This window comes from Pelodiscus sinensis, chromosome 2 (genome assembly GCF_049634645.1).
Source record: "Pelodiscus sinensis isolate JC-2024 chromosome 2, ASM4963464v1, whole genome shotgun sequence".
NCBI classification, from domain to species: domain Eukaryota; kingdom Metazoa; phylum Chordata; order Testudines; family Trionychidae; genus Pelodiscus; species Pelodiscus sinensis.
Genome location: NC_134712.1, coordinates 219,574,011 through 219,595,019, shown reverse-complemented (window position 1 = coordinate 219,595,019; position 21,009 = coordinate 219,574,011). Strand labels below are relative to the sequence as shown.

General features: G+C 40.1%; 1 protein-coding gene across 1 annotated transcript in view; it reads right to left on the bottom strand.

The window, feature by feature from the left end:
- Window positions 1-2,092: 2,092 nt before the first annotated feature.
- Window positions 2,093-21,009, bottom strand: part of LOC102456945 (macrophage mannose receptor 1) — a 50,826-nt gene continuing 31,909 nt past the window's right edge. Inside the window, exons 22-30 of the mRNA XM_075922477.1 lie at window positions 19,394-19,590; window positions 17,341-17,443; window positions 14,627-14,856; window positions 13,556-13,721; window positions 8,030-8,182; window positions 6,111-6,227; window positions 5,327-5,494; window positions 4,105-4,146; window positions 2,093-3,352 (exon numbers count right to left, since the gene is read on the bottom strand). Of these exons, the coding sequence (XP_075778592.1) occupies window positions 3,141-3,352; window positions 4,105-4,146; window positions 5,327-5,494; window positions 6,111-6,227; window positions 8,030-8,182; window positions 13,556-13,721; window positions 14,627-14,856; window positions 17,341-17,443; window positions 19,394-19,590 (1,388 nt within the window). The 3' untranslated portion in view covers window positions 2,093-3,140. The remainder of the gene's footprint in view (window positions 3,353-4,104; window positions 4,147-5,326; window positions 5,495-6,110; window positions 6,228-8,029; window positions 8,183-13,555; window positions 13,722-14,626; window positions 14,857-17,340; window positions 17,444-19,393; window positions 19,591-21,009) is intronic.

Below are 21,009 nucleotides of genomic sequence, written 5' to 3'. Positions count from 1 at the left end.
ATTTTGCAGGACTTGTGTAGACCCCCAAATCAAATGCTGAGGGCAGCCTCTGCTGGCATCCAATACTCTTCACTCTGTGAGGATTAAGGGAAGGCAACAGGAGCGTGTGCTCCTGTCGACCTCACACAGTGTAGATGCTGCAGTGGTTCTGCTTAAGGTAAGTTGATTCCAGCTATGCATTTTGTTTAGCTGGATGGCATACCTTAGACTGATCTGCATGGTCTAGTATAGTCCAGACCTCAGAGGTCAAGTCGTGGGCAAATATCTGAGTGTATGCATTTCATTATCTTAACTTCTCTTATTTGCTTTCCATGTTTCCTAAGAAACCGTTGTATCAGCATTTGGGAAACAGATGGTGTTTCTCTGGTTCTGGTTTTCACTCACTCTGTTTAGATTTCTCCTTTTTTATTAATTTATGTGAGAAAGATCCGTTTCCCTTTCTCTATTGGTAATGGAAGTTACTCTTCTTTTTACAAAGTTAAAGTAACTGAAGTGTTTGCAGGTCCTTTGGTTTTTGTTTCAGGCATGTGTGTGGTTCAGGGGCAGGCAAAATTTGGCCCATGGGCTGGATTCAGCCTGCCAGAAAAGGCCACCAGTGTCCTGAGGTGCAGTGGGACCCTTGGACAGGCTCCCTGCCTGCCAGTCCTCCACACTTAGTGCAAAATGGCGGGCTGCTGGAGCCATCATGTGTGTCTCTGCATGGTGCATGACCCTTGAGGGGTATCTCTGCATGCTGTTCCCACCTCTAGCACAATCTTTGCAGCTCCCATGGGTAGGAAACTGGCCAATAGGAGCTGTCTGGGTTGTGCCTGCAGGTGCATGCAGCATGCAAAGGCCCCCTCTTACCCAAGGTCAGAATCTGCTCCTACACCTAGACTGCCTACTGGTCTCCACATCCCCTCTTGCACCCCAGCCTCCTACCCAGAGCTCCCTCCTATACCCAATGCTAACACTGTCAACTTGATAAGTACTTTGGGTATAAAAGCAGGGAGACCTCTGGATATAGAGTCCAGATATTTTCAGGTTAACCATGGAAACATCAACTAAGCCACTTGCTTTCTAGGGCTGGAAGAAGTTCCTTTTTCCTTTGTACATAATAGGAGCCTACCACAATGGGCTTTGCAAAATATGCAGATTAGACAAGTTATGCAAATAGTGTCTTTTATTTTACTGTATTTTTCTCTCTATTTTTTAATGAAACTTGTTTATAAAATTAATATGACTCATGAACTGTAGCTGAAAAATGTCATGCAGAAAATACTAGAATAGAACAACATCCTTCATCTTCTAGTGTCTTAATGGAGCCTATAAATCCTCCAGCACTGTAGTAATTGGATCTTAACCTCCCAGTTGGCCTTAGACAAAAGGGAATAGATACGTGTCTTCTCCACTAAGGTGCAAAGGACTGCAGTGGCTAAATACAGGGAAGAAACAGGGAAGAAACCAAAAGATCAAGAAAGAAATGTATGTATTGTATGTTCTCTGAGCAATATTAATAAAGCACACAATTTCTACACCAAGTTCCCTTAAGCTACCAAAAAATAAAGATGCCTAATAAAATTACCATTATTTAAGAAAAGTCAACTAAGCTGTATTACTATATCTGAAAAAGTGACCAGACATGAACTGCAGAGGAAAGGATTACCAGAGCAAAGGATTCTCTCTCAGAGTTGCATTGGCACTTACTAATGGAGCAAAGCAAATATTCTGAATAATTACAATATCCATAAGGTGGCATAAAAGAGAGCTTATTCCCCACTACAGCTGTATTTTGATGTGCACCTGCTTCCCATATTATTCCTGCTTCCCCTGGTTTGCAGAATTTTCTCTCAGGCCCCTGGATGCTCAGCTCCCCTCCTGTTACTTAGAGAAAGGTCAGTCTACAATTTGCCATAGAGAACAGAACTCCTAGAATCTACAGAAAGATAAAATAAACCAAGGACAAGCTCACTACAACAAAGTGCTGGTATGCCACACACATCCATACCATCTCAAGCCCAGCATTTCTATAGCATTTAATTGATTGGAAAGTTATAGAGGGGTCTATCCTGAAATACACAAACAAGTCACATGGAAACAGAAATGGAAACTCTTTAGTTAAAAAGTATTTGTGAATCTTTTATTTCCCTAATTTAGAGACCTGCACCAGGCCAAAGCCACAAATGAATACATTGCTAGATCATAGAAATATGGCATCTCAGCATTCTAAACTCCATTCCCAAATATTATTGTCTAATGGACACAATATTTTCTTAACAATTTTCTTTGTTAATTTGAAGTTCATGGGAACATTTTCACATTCACAGACTGTTAAACAAATGCAAAGTTATAGAAAATTGCACAATCTCATTTTAAAGAGCACAAGTTGAAAACATGAGTGAAGGAACATATACATTTTGCTTTCTCTCATTTATTTCTGTATTGAATATTTTAATTCGCATGGCTGAATTTGATATGATTTTAAAATCTGATTTATATACAACTTAAATTGTAAAGCTAAGATTTCTGAAATGTTCCTTTGCACATTGCAGATGATGCTGAACTAAAAGAGTGAATGAAAATTAACATGAAGGCAACATTACTGTATTACTTTTCTCTAGAGATATAGATATGGTATCCCAAAAATATTGTAACTGAAAGAACTGCATAGGGCAAAATCCTGACCCCAATTAACTCCCAATGGGAGTTTTGTCATTGACTTCAATGGGGTCAGGATTTCATTCACAGTTTTTTGTACATAGAGCTGATACATAGTCCTAAAAGCTAAAAGGAAATTGCTGGTTCTTTGAGCTGAAGTTGGCAGGGTACTTTGCAGAGGGCATTCTCACTGTTTGTATGCATGGGCTGTCCTTTACAAATTAAGAGAGATCAGATTTCTTTAAAACCTGGAAATACTTGAATGCTAGCTCACCTTGCTGTGTAGTTCATTTTGGATTTCTGAAATTTATGCACCTGCCCACTTGAGAAATATGTTTTATTTGACATTTAAATGTGTAAACCTAAAAAATTTACAGGACTCTAAAGAATATATTTATATACATTATATATACAACTATTTTGATAAGGTAAAGCAATGTTGGCCTAAGATTTCATTTATGTCAGTTATACAATTAGACATATTATTCAATTATTTTATTCTATTAGGCAACAGTGGGCTCATCTTGCTCCTGATCATCCACAGTTTCTTTTGTATCACTCAGTCTAGTTACAATAGGGAAGTGGTTTCGTTTTTTTTTCCTGACATAGAAATAGGCTGTAGATCCAGATCCTACTAGAATCAGAATGACCAAAATTATTATAAGCCAAGTGATGCTGGTCGGTGATCCAGACACCTCTTCATCCTTTTTCTCTCCTGTAAATAAACACAAAGCAATTACTAGACATCTGAGGGATAGAAGAAATTCCAGGAATGTGGCAGTGGAAGGTGATCTTGCTTATGACAATTTTATAAAACAAGTTATACACCTAGGCTACATCTAGACTGGCATGATTTTCCGCAAATGCTTTTAACAGAAAAGTTTTTCCGTTAAAAGCATCTGTGGAAAAGAGCGTCTAGATTGGCACAGATGCTTTTCTGCAAAAGCACTTTTTGCGGAAAAGCGTCCGTGCCAATCTAGACGTGGTTTTGCGCAAGAAAGCCCCGATCGCCATTTTCACCATTGGGGCTTTTTTCCACAAAACAGTTTTTACCTGTTTACACTGGCCCTGTTGCGCAAAAGCATTTGCGCAAGAGGGCTTTTGCACGAACGGGAGAAGCATAGCATTTCCGCAAAAACACTGACAATCTTGCATGAGATCGTCAGTGTTCTTGCGGAAATTCAAGCGTCCAGTGTAGACAGCTGGCAAGTTTTTCCGCAAAAGCAACTGCTTTTGTGGAAAAACTTGCCAGTCTAGACGCAGCCCCTTATTCTAAGTTCATGGAGATATTTTGCTAGCACAATTGATGGAGGAAGTATAATAAGTTATATTAAATACCACAATTAAAAATGAAAATTATTTTTTTGTAATTTAGAAAAGAATGCATATGGTTTTATTATTTTGAAATGTTCCTATTAATTGTTATTATGTTTCTTGTTACTTTAATAAAAAAGAAAATTGTAATACCTTTCCTTTCTGGTGGCTTGTCCGTCAAACCTGTTTGAATACCTGTCAAAAAGAAATAAAACGAGACATTTATTCCAGATGCACTCAAATGGATAGTCCTGATGGTGCCATTCCATGAGCATGAAAAGTTGTGGCTTCACATACTCTGCTTTTGGTATTGTGGAACTCCCTTAAGAGATGCAGCTAAGAATGTGTGAAGGTCTGAAAGTTTGGCTGTCTAATTCTGGAAAGTATCTGACTCTCTTCAGTTGAGATATTGAGTGGGAAATCTGGATCTTGCAGGATTTCCAATACTTCCTGCATCAGACTCCAGTTCAGAAAAGCATTCAAGCCCGTGTGTCTTAAACTGTGGGTCCCGACCCCTAGGAGGTCGCGAGCAACTTAGAGCGAGGTCACGGTATCACAAAGTGTGAGAACTGCTGATAAGCACATTCTTATCTTTAAGCATCTGGGTCATATGCTTGAATGCTTTCTGTAATAGGAGGCTGTCCTGAATGGAAACCTTGGCTTAGAAATACCACAAAAGTTTCTTTGCTTACAATATTAGGGTATCTCAGTTCCCTAACAGCATCAGGTAGAGAAAATATGCACACAAATATAAAAAATATGAAGTTAACTACACTTTTCCAATCCTCAAAACATCACATTTAATTTATATTCTGAAGAGAGTTTTCCAGATGTTTTTCTCTACTGTAATCTGAATTTGTTCAATCATCCACGTATTCCCCCCCAAACTATTTTAATACCAAGGAATTGCAAACATTAAAAATAAACCTTATTTATCAATGCCTTTGCAGACAGGAGTTGCGAAGTGCTACAAATGTGATTCACAATCCATCAGCATGGTAGGATTCTGGTGAATAATGGAATTCCAATTCTAGCATAAATTAATGAGAGACTTTTTACTGCATCCATCACAACAATAATTTGCATATATATTTTAAGATGTGTAATGAAACTTGTTATTTCTAAGCACAGGTGTGTGTTTGATATTTTTGGTGAAATCCTGACCTCATTGAAGTCAATGGTTGTGTAAGTGACCTTTGACTATACTTTCTATGTACATAATTTCTACGCATATACAAACACGCCTGTAATTTGTACATATTGACAATAGCAGAGCTTGTGCTCTGCTATAATACTATGCAGCACACATTTTATAATATACATCTACTACACACATTATTCACCATAATCCCAATATATTTCAAATACCACTTACTCTCTGACTTTTTACAAATATATCCTCTTTTGTAAGAACATTGAGCATCATTCCAGTAACCAGATGATGCATACATTTCAACACAATTTTCATTGTTATATTCTGAAGGCTCATCCTCATTCCAGTTGACAAAATCCACTGCAATGTTGTCTTTCCATAACCATTGACCTAATATTAAAAAGAAATAAAGGATCAGCTGTTTAAACAAGAAGACCATGGTGAAAGGTTTAGAAGTATTTAAAATGTCAGACTAAAAGTATCATAGGTTAAGTCCCAGAGTTTGTCAAAGACTCCTACATTCTGATTTTAAACTTGTCAGGCACCACATGATATTTTGAATTTTGATTTAATCCCTAAACCAAGACTATTCCTAGTGGATCAAATGTATTAGCAGGCTGCCTTTCTCCTTTTATAGTCTGCATCCATAATGAGTCATTTTACCCAGAGCTTTTGGCTTCAGGGAATTATGTGTTATAGGAAAGGTCAGATCAGAGTTAAATATTTGTATTGGCTAATACCTTCAGTACAAACAAACTTTGTGGGACTGCGGGAAACATGGCCACACCCATGAGAAGTGGACATATGGCTAACTAAGATCATGCCAGACCACAGATGTTGCCTGATCAGCTAGTGCCGGATTAGAGAGGTTCAAACTGTATATGCTATAAAATATGTAAGACTGCATCTTAATATCAGTTTTATATGTTATATCTTCCTAAGATATGAAGTATGACACCACATTTGTCCACTGATATTACTGAATATTAAAAGCAAAAAAAATTACCATTCACATTTTTGGTCATTCCTGTCCAAAAGCTTTGTATTTTATTTTTAAGCGGCTTTAAACTATGTGAAAGGAAGTTGGATTCAGCATGGTCTTCTATAGAAGTCAATGTAGCACCTGAAAAGCATTAAAAATACACAACATAGGTTTTATCATTGAAAAAACAATCTACCTTTTCTGGGAGAAAAGTTTATTTTCTAAGTTTTCTGAACAGCTGAAAGCAATTAATTCTGGAGACTCTGTCATATCACTAATTTTTGTACAAAACATCCACTGCAGTAAATAGAAATTTTGCATGTCGAATAATGATAGAATGCAGCTCTTCTTGTATTTTCCTTAATAGTGTAAATGTATCCTTATCCTCATCACTAAATTGTCTATATGGGTATGTCTACACTACCCCGCTAGTTCGAACTAGCGGGGTAATGTATGCATACCGCACTTGCTAATGAAGCCCGGGATTTGAATTTCCCGGGCTTCATTAGCATAAGCGGGGAGCCGCCATTTTTAAATCCCCGCTGCTTCGAACCCCGTGTAGCGCGGCTACACGGGGCTCGAACTAGGTAGTTCGGACTAGGGTCCTATTCCGAACTACCGGTACTCCTCGTGAAACAAGGTGTACCGGTAGTTCGGAATAGGCACCCTAGTCCGAACTACCTAGTTCGAGCCCCGTGTAGCCGCGCTACACGGGGTTCGAAGCAGCGGGGATTTAAAAATGGCGGCTCCCCGCTTATGCTAATGAAGCCCGGGAAATTCAAATCCCGGGCTTCATTAGCAAGTGCGGTATGCATACATTACCCTCCTAGTTCGAACTAGGAGGGTAGTGTAGACATACCCTCAGTGTGTAAATTATTCTAGTGTTTTATTTGTAGCACCTGTGCAGATTAAAATGCCTTGGTATACTGTGGGGTTTTTTCTATTTGCACAACAGTGCAATTGCTTCTCAGATGACTAGATACTGGAAATCCACTTTTGAGATTAAAGTGTTAACATCTCAGAAATATAGGCTGCGTCTAGATTGGCATGATTTTCCGGAAATGCTTTTAACGGAAAAGTTTTCCGTTAAAAGCACTTTTGGAACAGAGCATCTAGATTGGCATGGATGCTTTTCCGCAAAAGCACTTTTTGCGGAAAAGCATCCGTGCCAATCTAGACGTGCTTTTCCGCAAAAAAGCCCTGATCACGATTTTTGCAATCGGGGCTTTTTTGCGGAAAACAAATCTGAGCTGTCTACACTGGCCCTTTTGTGCAAAAGCTTTGCGCAAAAGGGACTTTTGCCTGAACGGGAGCAGCATAGTATTTCCACAAGAAGCACTGATTTCTTACAGTAGGAAGTCAGTGCTTTTGTGGAAATTCAAGCTGCCAGTGTAGACACCTGGCAAGTTTTTCCGGAAAAGCAGCTGATTTTCTGGAAAAACTGGCCAGTTTAAACACAGCCACAGTGTCTGATATTTAAACTGTTGTAAAATCTGGTGAGAAGGCAGAAATATACTGGAACAATTAAGGAAACATGGGAGTGAGGGAAGGGTTAGTCATTACCAGATTCTAAGCAAAGTCTCTATGATTTATTATTCTAGAGAAGTTCTGCCAGATTTACCCACAGAGAGGAAGATCGGAATGATTTTCTTCCTCCCTGCTTTTCTGCAGAAGCTCACCAGGTTGAGAGGAGGTGCAGAAAATTGAGAGTCTTCCCCCTGTTATGGGTGACTTAACAACTCTGCCATTTTTAGTTCATGAAAAGTAGACAGTGAACTAGTTTTGTTGTCCAGTGAGTGTGAAATCTATATAATAAATACAAAGAACAACACTGAAAAAGTCTATTTGGTTTCTTAATGTTCTAAAGTTTGTTTTCTATTTATTGAAAAATATTATTTTATATATGTCTAATAAAGTCTTCACTCTTAAAAAATGTTACTCACCTAATTGAGTACATTCTTGGGAAGCCTGGGCCCAGTTTCTTGTATATGAGGACTCAATGTAATAGCAATGACTGCGGAAATGAACCCAAGATCTGTGCTCCTCTGATTCAGGGCATTTTCCAGAGAGTTGTGGAGAATCAGTAGGAGCCATAACTGTTAAGAAAGGAAATTACTGGTAATAATTTTTCCATCCTTCTAGCAGTGTCTCACACAATTCTTAATATCTGGCCTGCTCTCCTCTCTGTAGCTCCTAGCGATCAGCGATTTGGTGCTTCATTATCTGACCATAACCCCTCTGCTGGTCCTTGCTGCCCAATAAATTATTCCAGAGCTGTAAAACTTGCACAACAGCATTATTAACACATATTCCAGAAGTAACAAAATACCTATCATGGGGAACAGCTCTAGCAGAAAGGAAATGATCAGTTAAGACTTTTCCTGTTATGCAGCCTAGCATCTCCCATATTTCTGAATGTCTGGAAAGTAGTGAACAGTGAAAGCTTGGTAGGAAAGAAATATCCCCTTTTTTGTGAGGTCTGTATTATTTCAGGGCTACCATCTGCATCACCTTCTTGCCAAAGGAGGCCTTTGTAGATGTTGGATAATCGACAATATAGTACAAAATGAAGGTATTTGTTTTAGACCAAGTGACCACTATGCAAATTTCCTAATTTGTTTGTAGTTCAGACCATGCAATAGATCTTGTGGAGTGTGCTTTGATCTTTTCTGGGACAAGATTACAAGTGACTTGTAGGTTTCCATAATACATGATATTAGAAGCCCTGTCAGTTAGAGGTATAGTACTATAGTAGGCCTCCTATGGTTCTAGAATAAGACAATACATTTCTGGACTGACTTTTCTTGGCATTGATGATGAAGCCTTGTGCCAGGAGGTGATTCAGCATATTAGCTGCGTTAATTTGTGCTGCTGATTGTACAGGATCTCTGATCAAGAAGTTGTTCAGGAAGGGGTACAAGTGATTTCTTTGTCTGGCTGTTATGATGACTATCATCTTAGAATTATAGAATACTAGAACTGGAAGGGAACTTGAGAGATCATCAAATCTAATCCCCTGCCCTCACAGCAGGACCAAGCACTAATTCTAGATCATCACTGATAGATGTCTTCATCGGCTTCTTCATCCATTTCTTCAGCCTTTGGGGGTTGAGAATGGTCATGAAACTCCCTGTGAGTTTCTGTACAATGAGGAAGATGATGGACTACAAACCAGAGAATTTTTTTCAGAGAATGCAATAATCTCTCCAATATCCAGAAGATGATATACTTTCCTTCTGGATTAGACTGTGTTTTGCAGGATCTCTGGAGATGCTGGAATGTGGGAATATTAGCTCATGGAAATATCCCTGGATCACCATTTTCCCCTCTATGCTCAATGAAAACCATTCTTCTATGAAATAGAAAATCCTGTCCCACAGCTTCAGCTCTGAAGAGACCTTCACAAGCTCTGTCATTAAGTGAATTGGAGGCGGGGGGCACTAATGTCCTTCTGGACTGTTCCCCAAGCCTCAATTCTAGTATGTTCCCTGGGGAAATCTTTTGTCCCCAGGTACATCTGTGAGAATGAGGAGTATAAAGAGTGCTTCTGACTGACCACCAGTCTATATTCTATCTTGAGAGTGCTTAGCAGGGAAAGGAGAGACTGGGTTTTGCTGCATAGTATGCCACCACTTCATCCAGCTTTTCTTCAAAAAGGAGGTAGCCTGGAAACTTGGTTGAGCACAGGACCTACAGGAAGTAAATATCCACCTTTCAGGGGCAGAACTATAGGTGGTGCCTGTCTACTGTACTGGAAGCTATGGCTCAACCTTGCATTCCTTGAGGCCTCAGCTACAAAGGCTGTTGCTAGGGAAACTTCTATTAAAATGGAGCCAAAGTCAAGCTGACCTCTGTCCTTCAGGGCTTTGAGATTTTCCAGCCAATAAAGAGATACTCTTGTGAAGAAGATAGTGGCCAGGGATGCTTGGAGGGTGGGAGAAGAGACATCAGAGACATTTGGTAAGTGGCCTCCATCTTCCTATCCCTTGTGAGGGATGCTATAGTTGTTTAGTGTCTCAGCAACAGTGGTGTAGGCAGACTCAGACTCTTGGGTGGACCCCGACTTACAGTGGGTGGGCAATGGCAGAAAGGCAGAGCAGGGCAGGAGCCTTCAGGGCTGCCTCTCCTCATTTCCAGCACTCTGGAGAGCAAGAGGGGGTGAAGAAAAGTGCCCTTGGGCTATCCCCCCAACCTGGCCCTACAGCCAGGGAGTGGGATTGGGGGCTTGCCCTAAACTGCCCAGCTCCAGTGCAAGAGAAAGGGTTGGACCACAGGGCCTAACCAACTCTGCCTGCCTGGTGCTTCTACCGGGAGGGGCATCGGGACACAGGGGCTCACACACTCCACCCACCTGGTAATTCTGCAAGCCCCCATTCTCCAAGCCTGCTCCCCAGCAATAGCATAGGGCGGGCAGAGCAGGACAACTTCCCACAGTCCAATCCTCTCTCCTGAGATAGAGTGTTAGAGCTGAGCAAGCTCCCACAGCCTTACCCTGCTTTCCAGCAGGCAGGAGGCCAGGCTGGCTGAGCAGGGCAGGTGCTGGGGTAGCAGCAAAGCAGGGGTGAGTGGGCCTGGATAATTAGTGGGTGGGCTCTGGCTCACTCAGGTCCATCTGTGGCTACACTGCTGCTCAGCAATAGAGCCCTTTTGTTCTTGAGTGTTTCAGAGACAGAGGTTGCTCTTGTTAATTCACTTGCCCTTATCTGGCTTGTTCCATTCATCCCTATTCAGTTTTCAAGGAGGAGTGAAGGGGTATGTCTACACTACCCCGCTAGTTCGAACTAGCGGGGTAATGTATGCATACCGCACTTGCTAATGAAGCCCGGGATTTGAATTTCCCGGGCTTCATTAGCATAAGCGGGGAGCCGCCATTTTTAAATCCCCGCTGCTTCGAACCCCGTGTAGCGCGGCTACACGGGGCTCGAACTAGGTAGTTCGGACTAGGGTCCTATTCCGAACTACCGGTACTCCTCGTGAAACGAGGTGTACCGGTAGTTCGGAATAGGCACCCTAGTCCGAACTACCTAGTTCGAGCCCCGTGTAGCCGCGCTACACGGGGTTCGAAGCAGCGGGGATTTAAAAATGGCGGCTCCCCGCTTATGCTAATGAAGCCCGGGAAATTCAAATCCCGGGCTTCATTAGCAAGTGCGGTATGCATACATTACCCTCCTAGTTCGAACTAGGAGGGTAGTGTAGACATACCCAAGGAGTATTGCATCCTCGGGGAAGAAATTTGAATGGAAAAATTAGCTCTGTCTTATTCACAGGAGCCTACTCAGGTTTCAGAGCCTGACAACTTGCTTTCCTTAGTGGAGGAAGGGAGGAGGGAGAGGAGCCAGAGACCTTATATCAACTGGATTTTATGCATGTGTTTTTTCTTTTTCTGTTTAGCCTTTTTAGATCTTTAGAAACTTTGGGGTGCCTTTTGTGGCTTGCCTTCCTTAGGGTTTGGAGCTGTCCTGACATGTCTGACTCAGAATCCAACATCACTGTGTCATATTTCTCAGGACCCACTTGAAGACCTGAGAGAGGAGGAATTATGGCTCCACAAGCCAGCTTTCTTTGCTCTGCAGGGTCTCCTAGGACTTACTTCTCTGCTGAATGGTCAGAGGCCTCCTTAAGTTTAGGACCTCTCCTTGCTTTGCATGGAAGCTCCTGTTATATTTCTCCCCATCTGGAGACATGGCTGCCTTGGTGGGTAGGAGACCCCACCTCCCTGTCCAATTCACAGCCCTGGCACTTAACAGAGTTAGGGATGAAAGGCTAATTGCATGCTGGGCAACACTCATCATCTACTGAACCCTTGAAAAGCTGCCTCCCACAGAGACCACTACTTGGATTTGACCCAGTGCTTCCTTGGCTGCTCTGTCGTGTCTATAAGGGAAGAGGAGCTTGCAAGGAGATGCTGTAGCAGAGCTCAAGGAAATTAAACCCCCATAAGGGTTAACTGATCCAAGGAGTGAGAACACTGCGCCCCAGTGCTTGGGAAGAAGAATTAAAATGGAAGGAATAAGGGCAAGGGCAAAAGAAACAGCTGCTGTTTGTTGCAGAGGAGGTAGAGAAACTGACAGTAAGCAAGTGCAGGGGGGCATACACAGACCACATGGCACCAAAACAATGATCTGCTTCCATGAACTTCAGAGAATCAAAAGCAAGCGGCCAAGATATATAAGATTGTGGGAGATGAAGAGCCACAGGAACTATATTACTTTTACCAATGGACTGACAAAATTTTATAAAACCACAAGCACCCTGACATTCCCATTATATTATACTAATGGCATAAAACTTTTGGCTGTGTCTGCACTGGGCCACTTATTCCGGAAAATCAGCCCCTTTTCCGGAATAAGCTGCGAGCTGTCTACACTGGCCCTTGAATTTCCGGAAAAGCAATGACGCTCTACTGTACAAAATCAGCCGCTATTTCGGAAAAACTATTCTGCTCCCGCTCGGGCATAAGTCCTTATTCCGGAACACTGTTCCGGAAAAGGGCCAGTGTAGACAGCCCAGTAGTCTTTTCCGGAAAAAAGCCCCGATCGCGAAAATGGCGATCGGGGCTCTTTTCCAGAAAAGCGCGTCTACATTGGCCACACACGCTTTTCCGGAAAAGCAGCCTGCCAATGTAGATGCTCCTTTTCCGGAAAAACTGAAAACGGAATAGTATTCCGTTTTAAGCAGTTCCGGAAATTCATGCCAGTGTAGACACAGCCATACTGTTTAGTCCAACTTCCCAAGCTTTTTAGGGGAGATTGTAATTATTTTACATGAAGTTTGAAATCCTGAAAATGCAATAAAACTTACTTACCTAAACAAATGTATTTTCCTATTGCAAAGGATAATTGGATCAATTCAAACTTATTTTATTGCCATTAATTTATTTTGCAGAGTGATTAAACAGGCCAGGTATATTTGGAAGTGATTGTTCAGACAGATGAGAAAAGAAACTAGAAAATGTATATATTGTTTTTGGTTTTGTTTGGTTGGTTTGTTCTTCAAAGGTTTTTGATTTGATAGGGTTTTTTTGTGGGAGGAGGAGAGAGTAAAAATTTTGTTTTTGTTTTGTTTTTTGTTTTTTTTAAAGAAACTAACTGGGGAAAACTATTTTTTTTTTAAATTTCCACTGGAAAAATAATCTTTAGTTTAAAAATTGCAAGTGTTACTGTTAAAAATTTTATAATAAGATTTTAAAATGAAAGTGTCACTTTTTCTCTCACATTTTTTACTTTTCCTTTCACCTATTCAGTGGGAGAAAACAGTAAAAAGTGGAGAGAAGTTGGGAATACCAAAAAAATCCCTTTTTCCCAAAGATATTTTAGTTCTTTTTACTAAAATCTTGTTTTTCTCTCTTCAAAGAACTCAGTCCTGAACCATAACATAAGTATCTTTTCCAAAAGCTTATAACATAACTTGTGAGAGAACTTAAATGAACCTACACTCCCCAATGCAAATTATTAAATTTTATTGCTTACCATCAGACTGTTTACAGACAGAGAAGTAGTTTTGATCACAAGATGCTGTCTTCCAGGCTCCATCAAGGTCTAGATAGACACAGGCTATTGTCTGCTTTGGCTCATGACTGGCCCACTTAGAATATTCCATTCTCCATTTATCAATCCATTGGTAATTGCGGTTGGTCTAGAAGCAAAATCAATTCAAGGGCGGTTTATAGCATAATTAAAGCATTATAGAGTATTATAATAATGTAGTATCTATAATTTAAAATTTGAATGTACTAGTGAACACTTCTTGTCATCATCATAAGAATAATAACATTACATTATTATTATTAACTTTCATATTAATATTAATAATTAATTAGCCTACATGACTTTGGCATTGTACAATGGGTGAAGTTTACTGAACAAGAAGTTAGAATAATAAATTAGGTTATAAAAGAATACAAACAATGGCACTCTTATCGCTGAAATCCTTTAGGAAACTGATACATTGTATATTTAAGAAAAAATCCAAAAGAATCTTTAGAGGGAATATTTTTAAGTGACAGCTAGGAAACCACAGATGTGGTGTCATTGCAGAGGTACCCACTGGGATAAACACACAACAAAGAAGGAAGGGTTTAAATACTTTGCTATGTTTAAAAACTGGTTAAAGAAAAATCACCTCTTCTACTTCCTGCTCATCTTTAGGTCCCACCTCCAATTTTGAGGGTTTTCCTTTTTCATACTCTGATTCTTTACCTACTAAGTCTTTCAAGGGTATTGCTTCTCTGCTCAGCTGTCCTCTGTGTTTCCCCCTTCTCTCATTTCCATGGCTTTCTGTCTTTCTACCATACCTTGTACTCATAGCTGCCTTTTGCTTGTCTCCTCCAACATCTTCTGTAGTCTCCCTTGCCTTCATCTCTTGCTGGTCTCACTCTTGGATTCTGACAGGATTTGACATAGGTTTCACCTGCTCAGTGTGAGACCCCAGGTGGTACAACTAAAATAGCTTTGTGATAATAGATACTCCTACCATTTAAAAAGGGAATGCAAGAGCTCTAATATTACCTGGAGAAGCAGCAATATATTTGTTTTTCTTACCACATTGCTATTAAGACCAATCCATACAGGTTCTCCATATTCTAACACTTGGAGCCACAGAAATGATTGGCTGTAGGGATCTAAAATACTGGCAAGTTCTGAGGATTTGTCTTTGCAGTTTTGTCGTGCCTCTTCCCATTTCATTTTGGAACGGATGACTAAATAGCTACTATCACCACAACGGGTAAAGTTAGAGGCTGGACTTGTTGGGGAATGAGGCAGTTTAGGGTCTGTAGCACAAAACAAAAAACAAAACAAAACAAGTGAAGATAAATCTATGCACCCAAAGTTTATCTTGTGCCAGTGAACAACAAACATCTTCAGTCTTCAGAAGTTTAGTGTAGCTTTAATTGTTAATTAAAAACCTTTCTTGATGAACATTCATGAGAAATTTATATTTTCAAAATAGCAGTCAACATTTCTGACAGAAATCTCTACATTGGGGTGGTGGTGTCATGAGTAGAGTGTAGTAATGCAGTACTTGTTTATGTCTAGAGTTATGAATTCATAGAAGTAAAAATGAATTTGGTACAGCTTTCCTAGTCCCTAGAAATAATTTATTCCCAATAGAGATCTACAACTAAATTAGATATAACTAGAAGATTTACCTGGTGTTGCTTGGGTCCTTAACTCAATTAATTATTGTTATTTGGAAAATAAAATGTAAATGTACATGCTTCATTTGAATCATTGCTGTGCACCTCAGTTGCACTTACCCAGGAACCTACCCATACAACAAACTCCGTTGCCAACTCTGTCCACACATCTATACAAGCAACACTATCACAGGACCTAACCACATAAGCCACAATATCAGCAGCTCATACAACTGCACATTTCTAATGTGATATATGCCAGCAATGCCCCTCTGCCATGAATATTGGCTAAACCAGGCAATTTCTACAACAAAGGATAAAGGGACACGAATTAGACATCAGGAATGGTAACACTCATAAACCTATAGAGGAACATTTTAACCTGCCTGGTCACTCAGTCATAGATTTAAAAGTAGCCATTCTTCTACAAAGGCATTTCACTGACCAATTAGAGAAAGAGAGTCTGCAGAACTAAAATTCATCTACAGATTTGACATTTTTACCCTAGGCTTGAACAAAGACATTAAATGGTATATACATATCTTGGTTTCTATTATTTCCACTCCAATTCATCTGATGAAGTGTGCTTTATCTATAGAAACTCACGATTCTATATATTTTTGTTAGTTTCTAAGGTGTCACAAGATTGCTCGTTGTTTTTAAAGTTACAGACTAACACGGTTGCACCTCTAAGGTAATTCTTAGAGTATGTATTGCCTATGCAAATCCTCTCTTAGGCTATGTCTAGACTGCAGAGGTTTTTTGGGGGAACTTCTGGTATCCCAGAAAAACTCTGCCACATCCAGAGAACGCGTCTGCTTTTTTTGAACCGTTTTCGAAAAAGTGGACACTTTCTTTTGTCATCCCTGTGCTCCTCACTTTATGAGGAATAAGCAATCTTCCGAAAGATAAGTTTTTTCCCACATTTGACTCTGTGCAGACTGGCCAAAATTTGGAAAAGCCTCTTCCGAAAAACAAGCAGAAAAAGGTATGCAAGTTGAGTTTCGCAATTTGCGTATCTTTTTCCAAAACCCCCTTCTCCCTGCAGTGTAGACATAGCCTGAGAGTATTTCTACACAGCAACATTATTTCGAAATAACTAGTATTATTTCAAAATAACTTAGTCTGCATCTACACAGCAGGCAGTTATTTTGAAATAATGTTGAAATACTGTCAAGCTGGAGGACTTCTTACTCTGACTCCTATAATCCTCATTGTATGAGGAGTAAGGGAAGTTGGAGAAAGAGTGCTCTATTTCAAAGTTAGTGCTGTGTATATGCTTCCAATTTTGAAATAAGCTATTTTGACTTAAGTTATGCAATTAGCCTAGCTCACGTTGCGTAGTTTATTTTGAGTTTATGCAATTAGCCTAGCTCAGGTTGCGTAGTTTATTTTGAGTTTAGCCCTGCTGTGTAGATGTACCCTTAGGGATGCAAACACAAAACATTCCCAGGGTGTGTCTAGACTACACGGTCTTTTCGAAAAAGTGGCCTTTTTTCAAAAAAACTTCCCCTGCATCTAGACTGCTTCCAAGTGCTTTTGAAAGTAAATTGAAAGAACGCAGCAGTTTTTTCAACTGTGGAAAACCTCGTTTTATGAGGAAGAACACATTTTTTCGAAAGTGCTCTATTGAAAAAAGGCACTATGTAATGCAAACTGTGCTTTTTCGAAAGAGTACATCCAGACTGCCTGGGTGCTCTCTTTTGAAAAAGAGACTTGATTTTTCGAAAGTACTGGTTGTAGTCTAGATGCCCTTTCAAAAGAGGCTTGCAGTCTAGACGTAGCCTCAGTGTTAAAGTCAAAGGCGTGATTATTGAAGCCACATTCATGTGTACTCATGGTACCAAGTGTTTGGAGAAAGGGTGAATAATAAGAAACTGCAGCACTCATGCACCTTGCTTCCATTCCAGTGGTACCACAGGAAAGAGTGGAATATGTTACCCTATTTATTTATTTTTATAAAGTTTGCTGTTTTATAAAGTTCATTGTTCAGGCACAGAAATGTATTTCCTTTATAAGAGGATTGCTGTACTTTACAAACCACATTTAATCCATTAAAAACTCTTTTCACAATTGTTTAAGTGTTTTAGTATGCAAAAACTAGTGAAACAATCTCACCACTGTCCATCTGGCATATAAATCCTCTGTCTTCATAACACGGTTCATCCTTCCATTGCCCTATCTTATCAATAGGATGCGTTTTCATAGCAACACAATCAAACTAGAGGGAAAAAGCATATATGAATTATTAAAAAAATGTCAGCAACAAAGAAGAAAACCTTTTCCTCTTTGTGGCCAGTTTCAGTCTCTGTATTCTTCTACATTTAAATTCAGCTGGTATTTGGTGTGTAATGTATGTCCAACAACACTTTTTGCCTAGGAATTCCTTTGCAACAAGCTGCTATTCCTATAGGCTGTGTTAGTGCAGATCTACCCACTGCCTGCTTATCAGTTTCATAAGTTTATTATTATGGATATACTGGAGAGATCATATTATTCTTGGGAAGAGCACTAAATACAAAAAGCAAATGTACTAAAATAAGACTATAAACATTCTGTCACACCATCAGCTTTACTTGTTACCAATTACATTTCAGAGTTAATTTTAAGGAATGACAAAGATGGCAAGGGAATGTTTTAAATAAGCAGTTAATCTATCTTATTGTGAAGGAAAGTACTGGTAAGGTGTGAAAGGAAGATGAAGAGATGTGGCAGAAAGAAAGGATGATCAGAGATCAGAAATATCTTCTTTGGGGAATTAATGGTACGCCAGATCTGCACTACAATTTACATTGGCATAATGGTGTCAGTCAGGAATGTGAAAAATCAACAGCATAGATGACCATATCAATGTGAAGGCAGCTGGCTTCAGCAGTGTCATTGAGCATGCTCTGTTCACATGAGCATGTTCAGTACAAGCCAAGCAGCAAATCACAGGGTGGGAGAAACGTGATCCTGCATCGCTAGGGTTGCCAGCCATCCACTTTTGAATTGCAATGCCCAGTCATAAAGGGACCTTAGCAATGCCCTGTTAAAAGTCTGGTCAGTGGCAATGGGAACCACTATCAATGGGAACTTTGTAGGCAGTGCCTCTGGGTGAGAACAGTGTGCAGCGCCTCCTGGTCCCTCTGTCTGTGAGCGAAAAATGCTGGTTGTTTCCAGAGTGCAGCACTTGAGCTAGGATAGGCACTTCTGGCAATGGTGACTGGGAGCCACCTGAGGTAAACTAGTGTCCCAACACTGGGGAAAAGAGGGGGAATTGTGGGGGTGTGAAATGTAAGTACTGAATGTAAGGAATGGAAGTAAGTGGGTAAATAAGCAATAATGCAAATCAATGTATAGTTGTGCAAATGTATGCACAATTGTGTTAATTATCATATGCTAATTGTTGTTTCAAATGTTGGTAGTGATGCATGAAGATTTTCCCAGGTGCTAACTCATCATAGAGCAATGAGCCTGATTACCAGTTTCTCATTTCTTCCAGTGCTACTTCAGAAGAACATAGCAGTATGTAGAATTAATATCTTTTACTAAATCACCAGAGGAGCTTTGTGAAACTCAAAAGTTTGTCTCTTTCAGAAGGAGAAATTGGTTTAATAAAAGTTATTACCCTACCCACCTTGTCTCTCTCAAACTATGGCTACACTAGATGAAGCTGAGCTCCTGTAAGGTCAATTGACTTTTTGAAATATCTTCAAGCTAAATTTTCTTTAAAAAAAATTAGGGGGTAAAGTGGAACATGTGGTTTCTTCCCAGCTCCTTGTGCACGTCCTCTCTTTTGGTTACCCACAAGCTTTTCCTAAATAGAAGTTATCTCTTTTTATGTCAGTAATGCATTCAAAAATCTTTGCCATCCAAATAGCAAATAGTTCTCTCATATCTTTGTGACCGAAGCCAGCCAGTCTCTCCTATAATGCTATAGAAAATCCTTGTAAAATTGCACTTTGTTCTTGCTTGAGAAATAGGGGAGTGATGAAGGCCACCATTTAAACACTCCACTTACATCAACAGAAGCCCTGAACCATGCAATATTACAACATTATTCCCAAATGCAACAGACATGAACACTGGGGAAACAAAGAGGCCTATGTAAGAAGTAAATTGAGCAGGTTATTTAAAGTCTGATTGCTTTCTCTAATTAAGTTATTGGAAATCTCTAATTATTGCTTACCTGAAGCAGATTGTGACCAGTCTCTGGTCGCAAAGAATCGTATAGGGTGATTTCTCCAACTATTGGTGAACCTGTAATCCAGTTTGTGTAATAAACCCCACTCCCATCGGTCCAAACAAAATGGAGCTCGGAATTTATATCATTCAATCCAATCCAGGTATCAGTACGGGCATCTTTTAAGTGGTAAGTGAGGAAAGCTGGAATAAAGCCAACATTTTTTTACAAGAAAGGAAGATGCATGAGGGAGGAAGGAAAGGAAACCTTGCACATACATATCTTTCCACTGATCAAGAAAGATGCTAGTATGTCCAGAATTAGGGCACAGGTACAAAAAAAAAAAAAACACACAACAAAAAACCAGCAAACAAAACCTGCTTAACTATTTATTTTTAAATAATCTTGTAAATGCAACATTTTACATTTTCCAGTCCCAGGATTTACCCTGTTGCCCAGTGTCTTGGATAGTAGGATCTTATTGTTTCCACCATTAAGGTGGTGTAAATGTTCCTTTCACTGAGTCTGAAAGGAGGATGCTTAGCACAGCCATCCACTTTAAACATATCTGTAACTGTCTACAGATCAAACATCCACTTGATGGCAACTATTAACACCTTCTAAAATAGCAGTATGTAGAGTTAATATATTTTACTAAATCACCAGAGGAGCTTTGTGAAACTCAAAAGTTTGTCTCTTTCAGCAGGAGAAATTGGTTTAATAAAAGTAATTACCCTACCCACCTTGTCTCTCTCAAACTATGGCTACACTAGATGAAGCTGAGCTCCTGTAAGGTCTCCAGGGTAGCTGCTTTTGACTGAGGCTACATCTACACTACAGCCCAGATCAATGCTCTGATATCAATCCACTGGCAGTCAATCCAGTGGGTCTAGTGAAGACCTGCCAAATTGATAGCATATTGTTCTCTGATAGACCTTCTAACTCCACAATGGAAAAGAAGATTAATGAAAGTTAACAGGAAAGTTTTTTCTTCCCCATCAACCTCTTCCCCACATGGTTTAAAACCCATAGTAACGTGACTTAAGATACATTGACTCCTGCTTCTTTATACACATACCTGGAGGTGCATTGATTAAAATGACTTTCTGCTGTAGTCTAGATGTAGCCTCAGTTAATCTACCTTCAATGAGCAATAGCAACTGTGTCAGAGGAAAAAGCTCTTCTGCCAATATAGTGTTGTTCACACTATTGGGGTATGTCTACACTACAAAGTTAATTCGAACTAACAGACGTTAGTTCGAATTAACTTTGATAGGCGCTATACAGGCAAACCGCTAGTTCGAAATTAATTTGAACTAGCTGAGCGCTTAATTCGAACTAGGTAAACCTCATTCCACGAGGACTAACGCCTAGTTCGAATTAAGTAGTTCGAATTAAGGGCTGTGTAGCCACTTAATTCGAACTAGTGGGAGGCTAGCCCTCTCCAGCTTTCCCTGGTGGCCACTCTGGGCACCACCAGGGAAACTCTTCTGCCCCCTCCCGGCCCCGGAGCACTTAAAGGGGCACGTGCTGGCTACGGTGCCCTTGCCAGGTGCAAGCCTGCCAGCACCCAGCCAGCAGACCCTGCACCTGGCATGGCTCGAGCCAGCCACCCGCTGCCA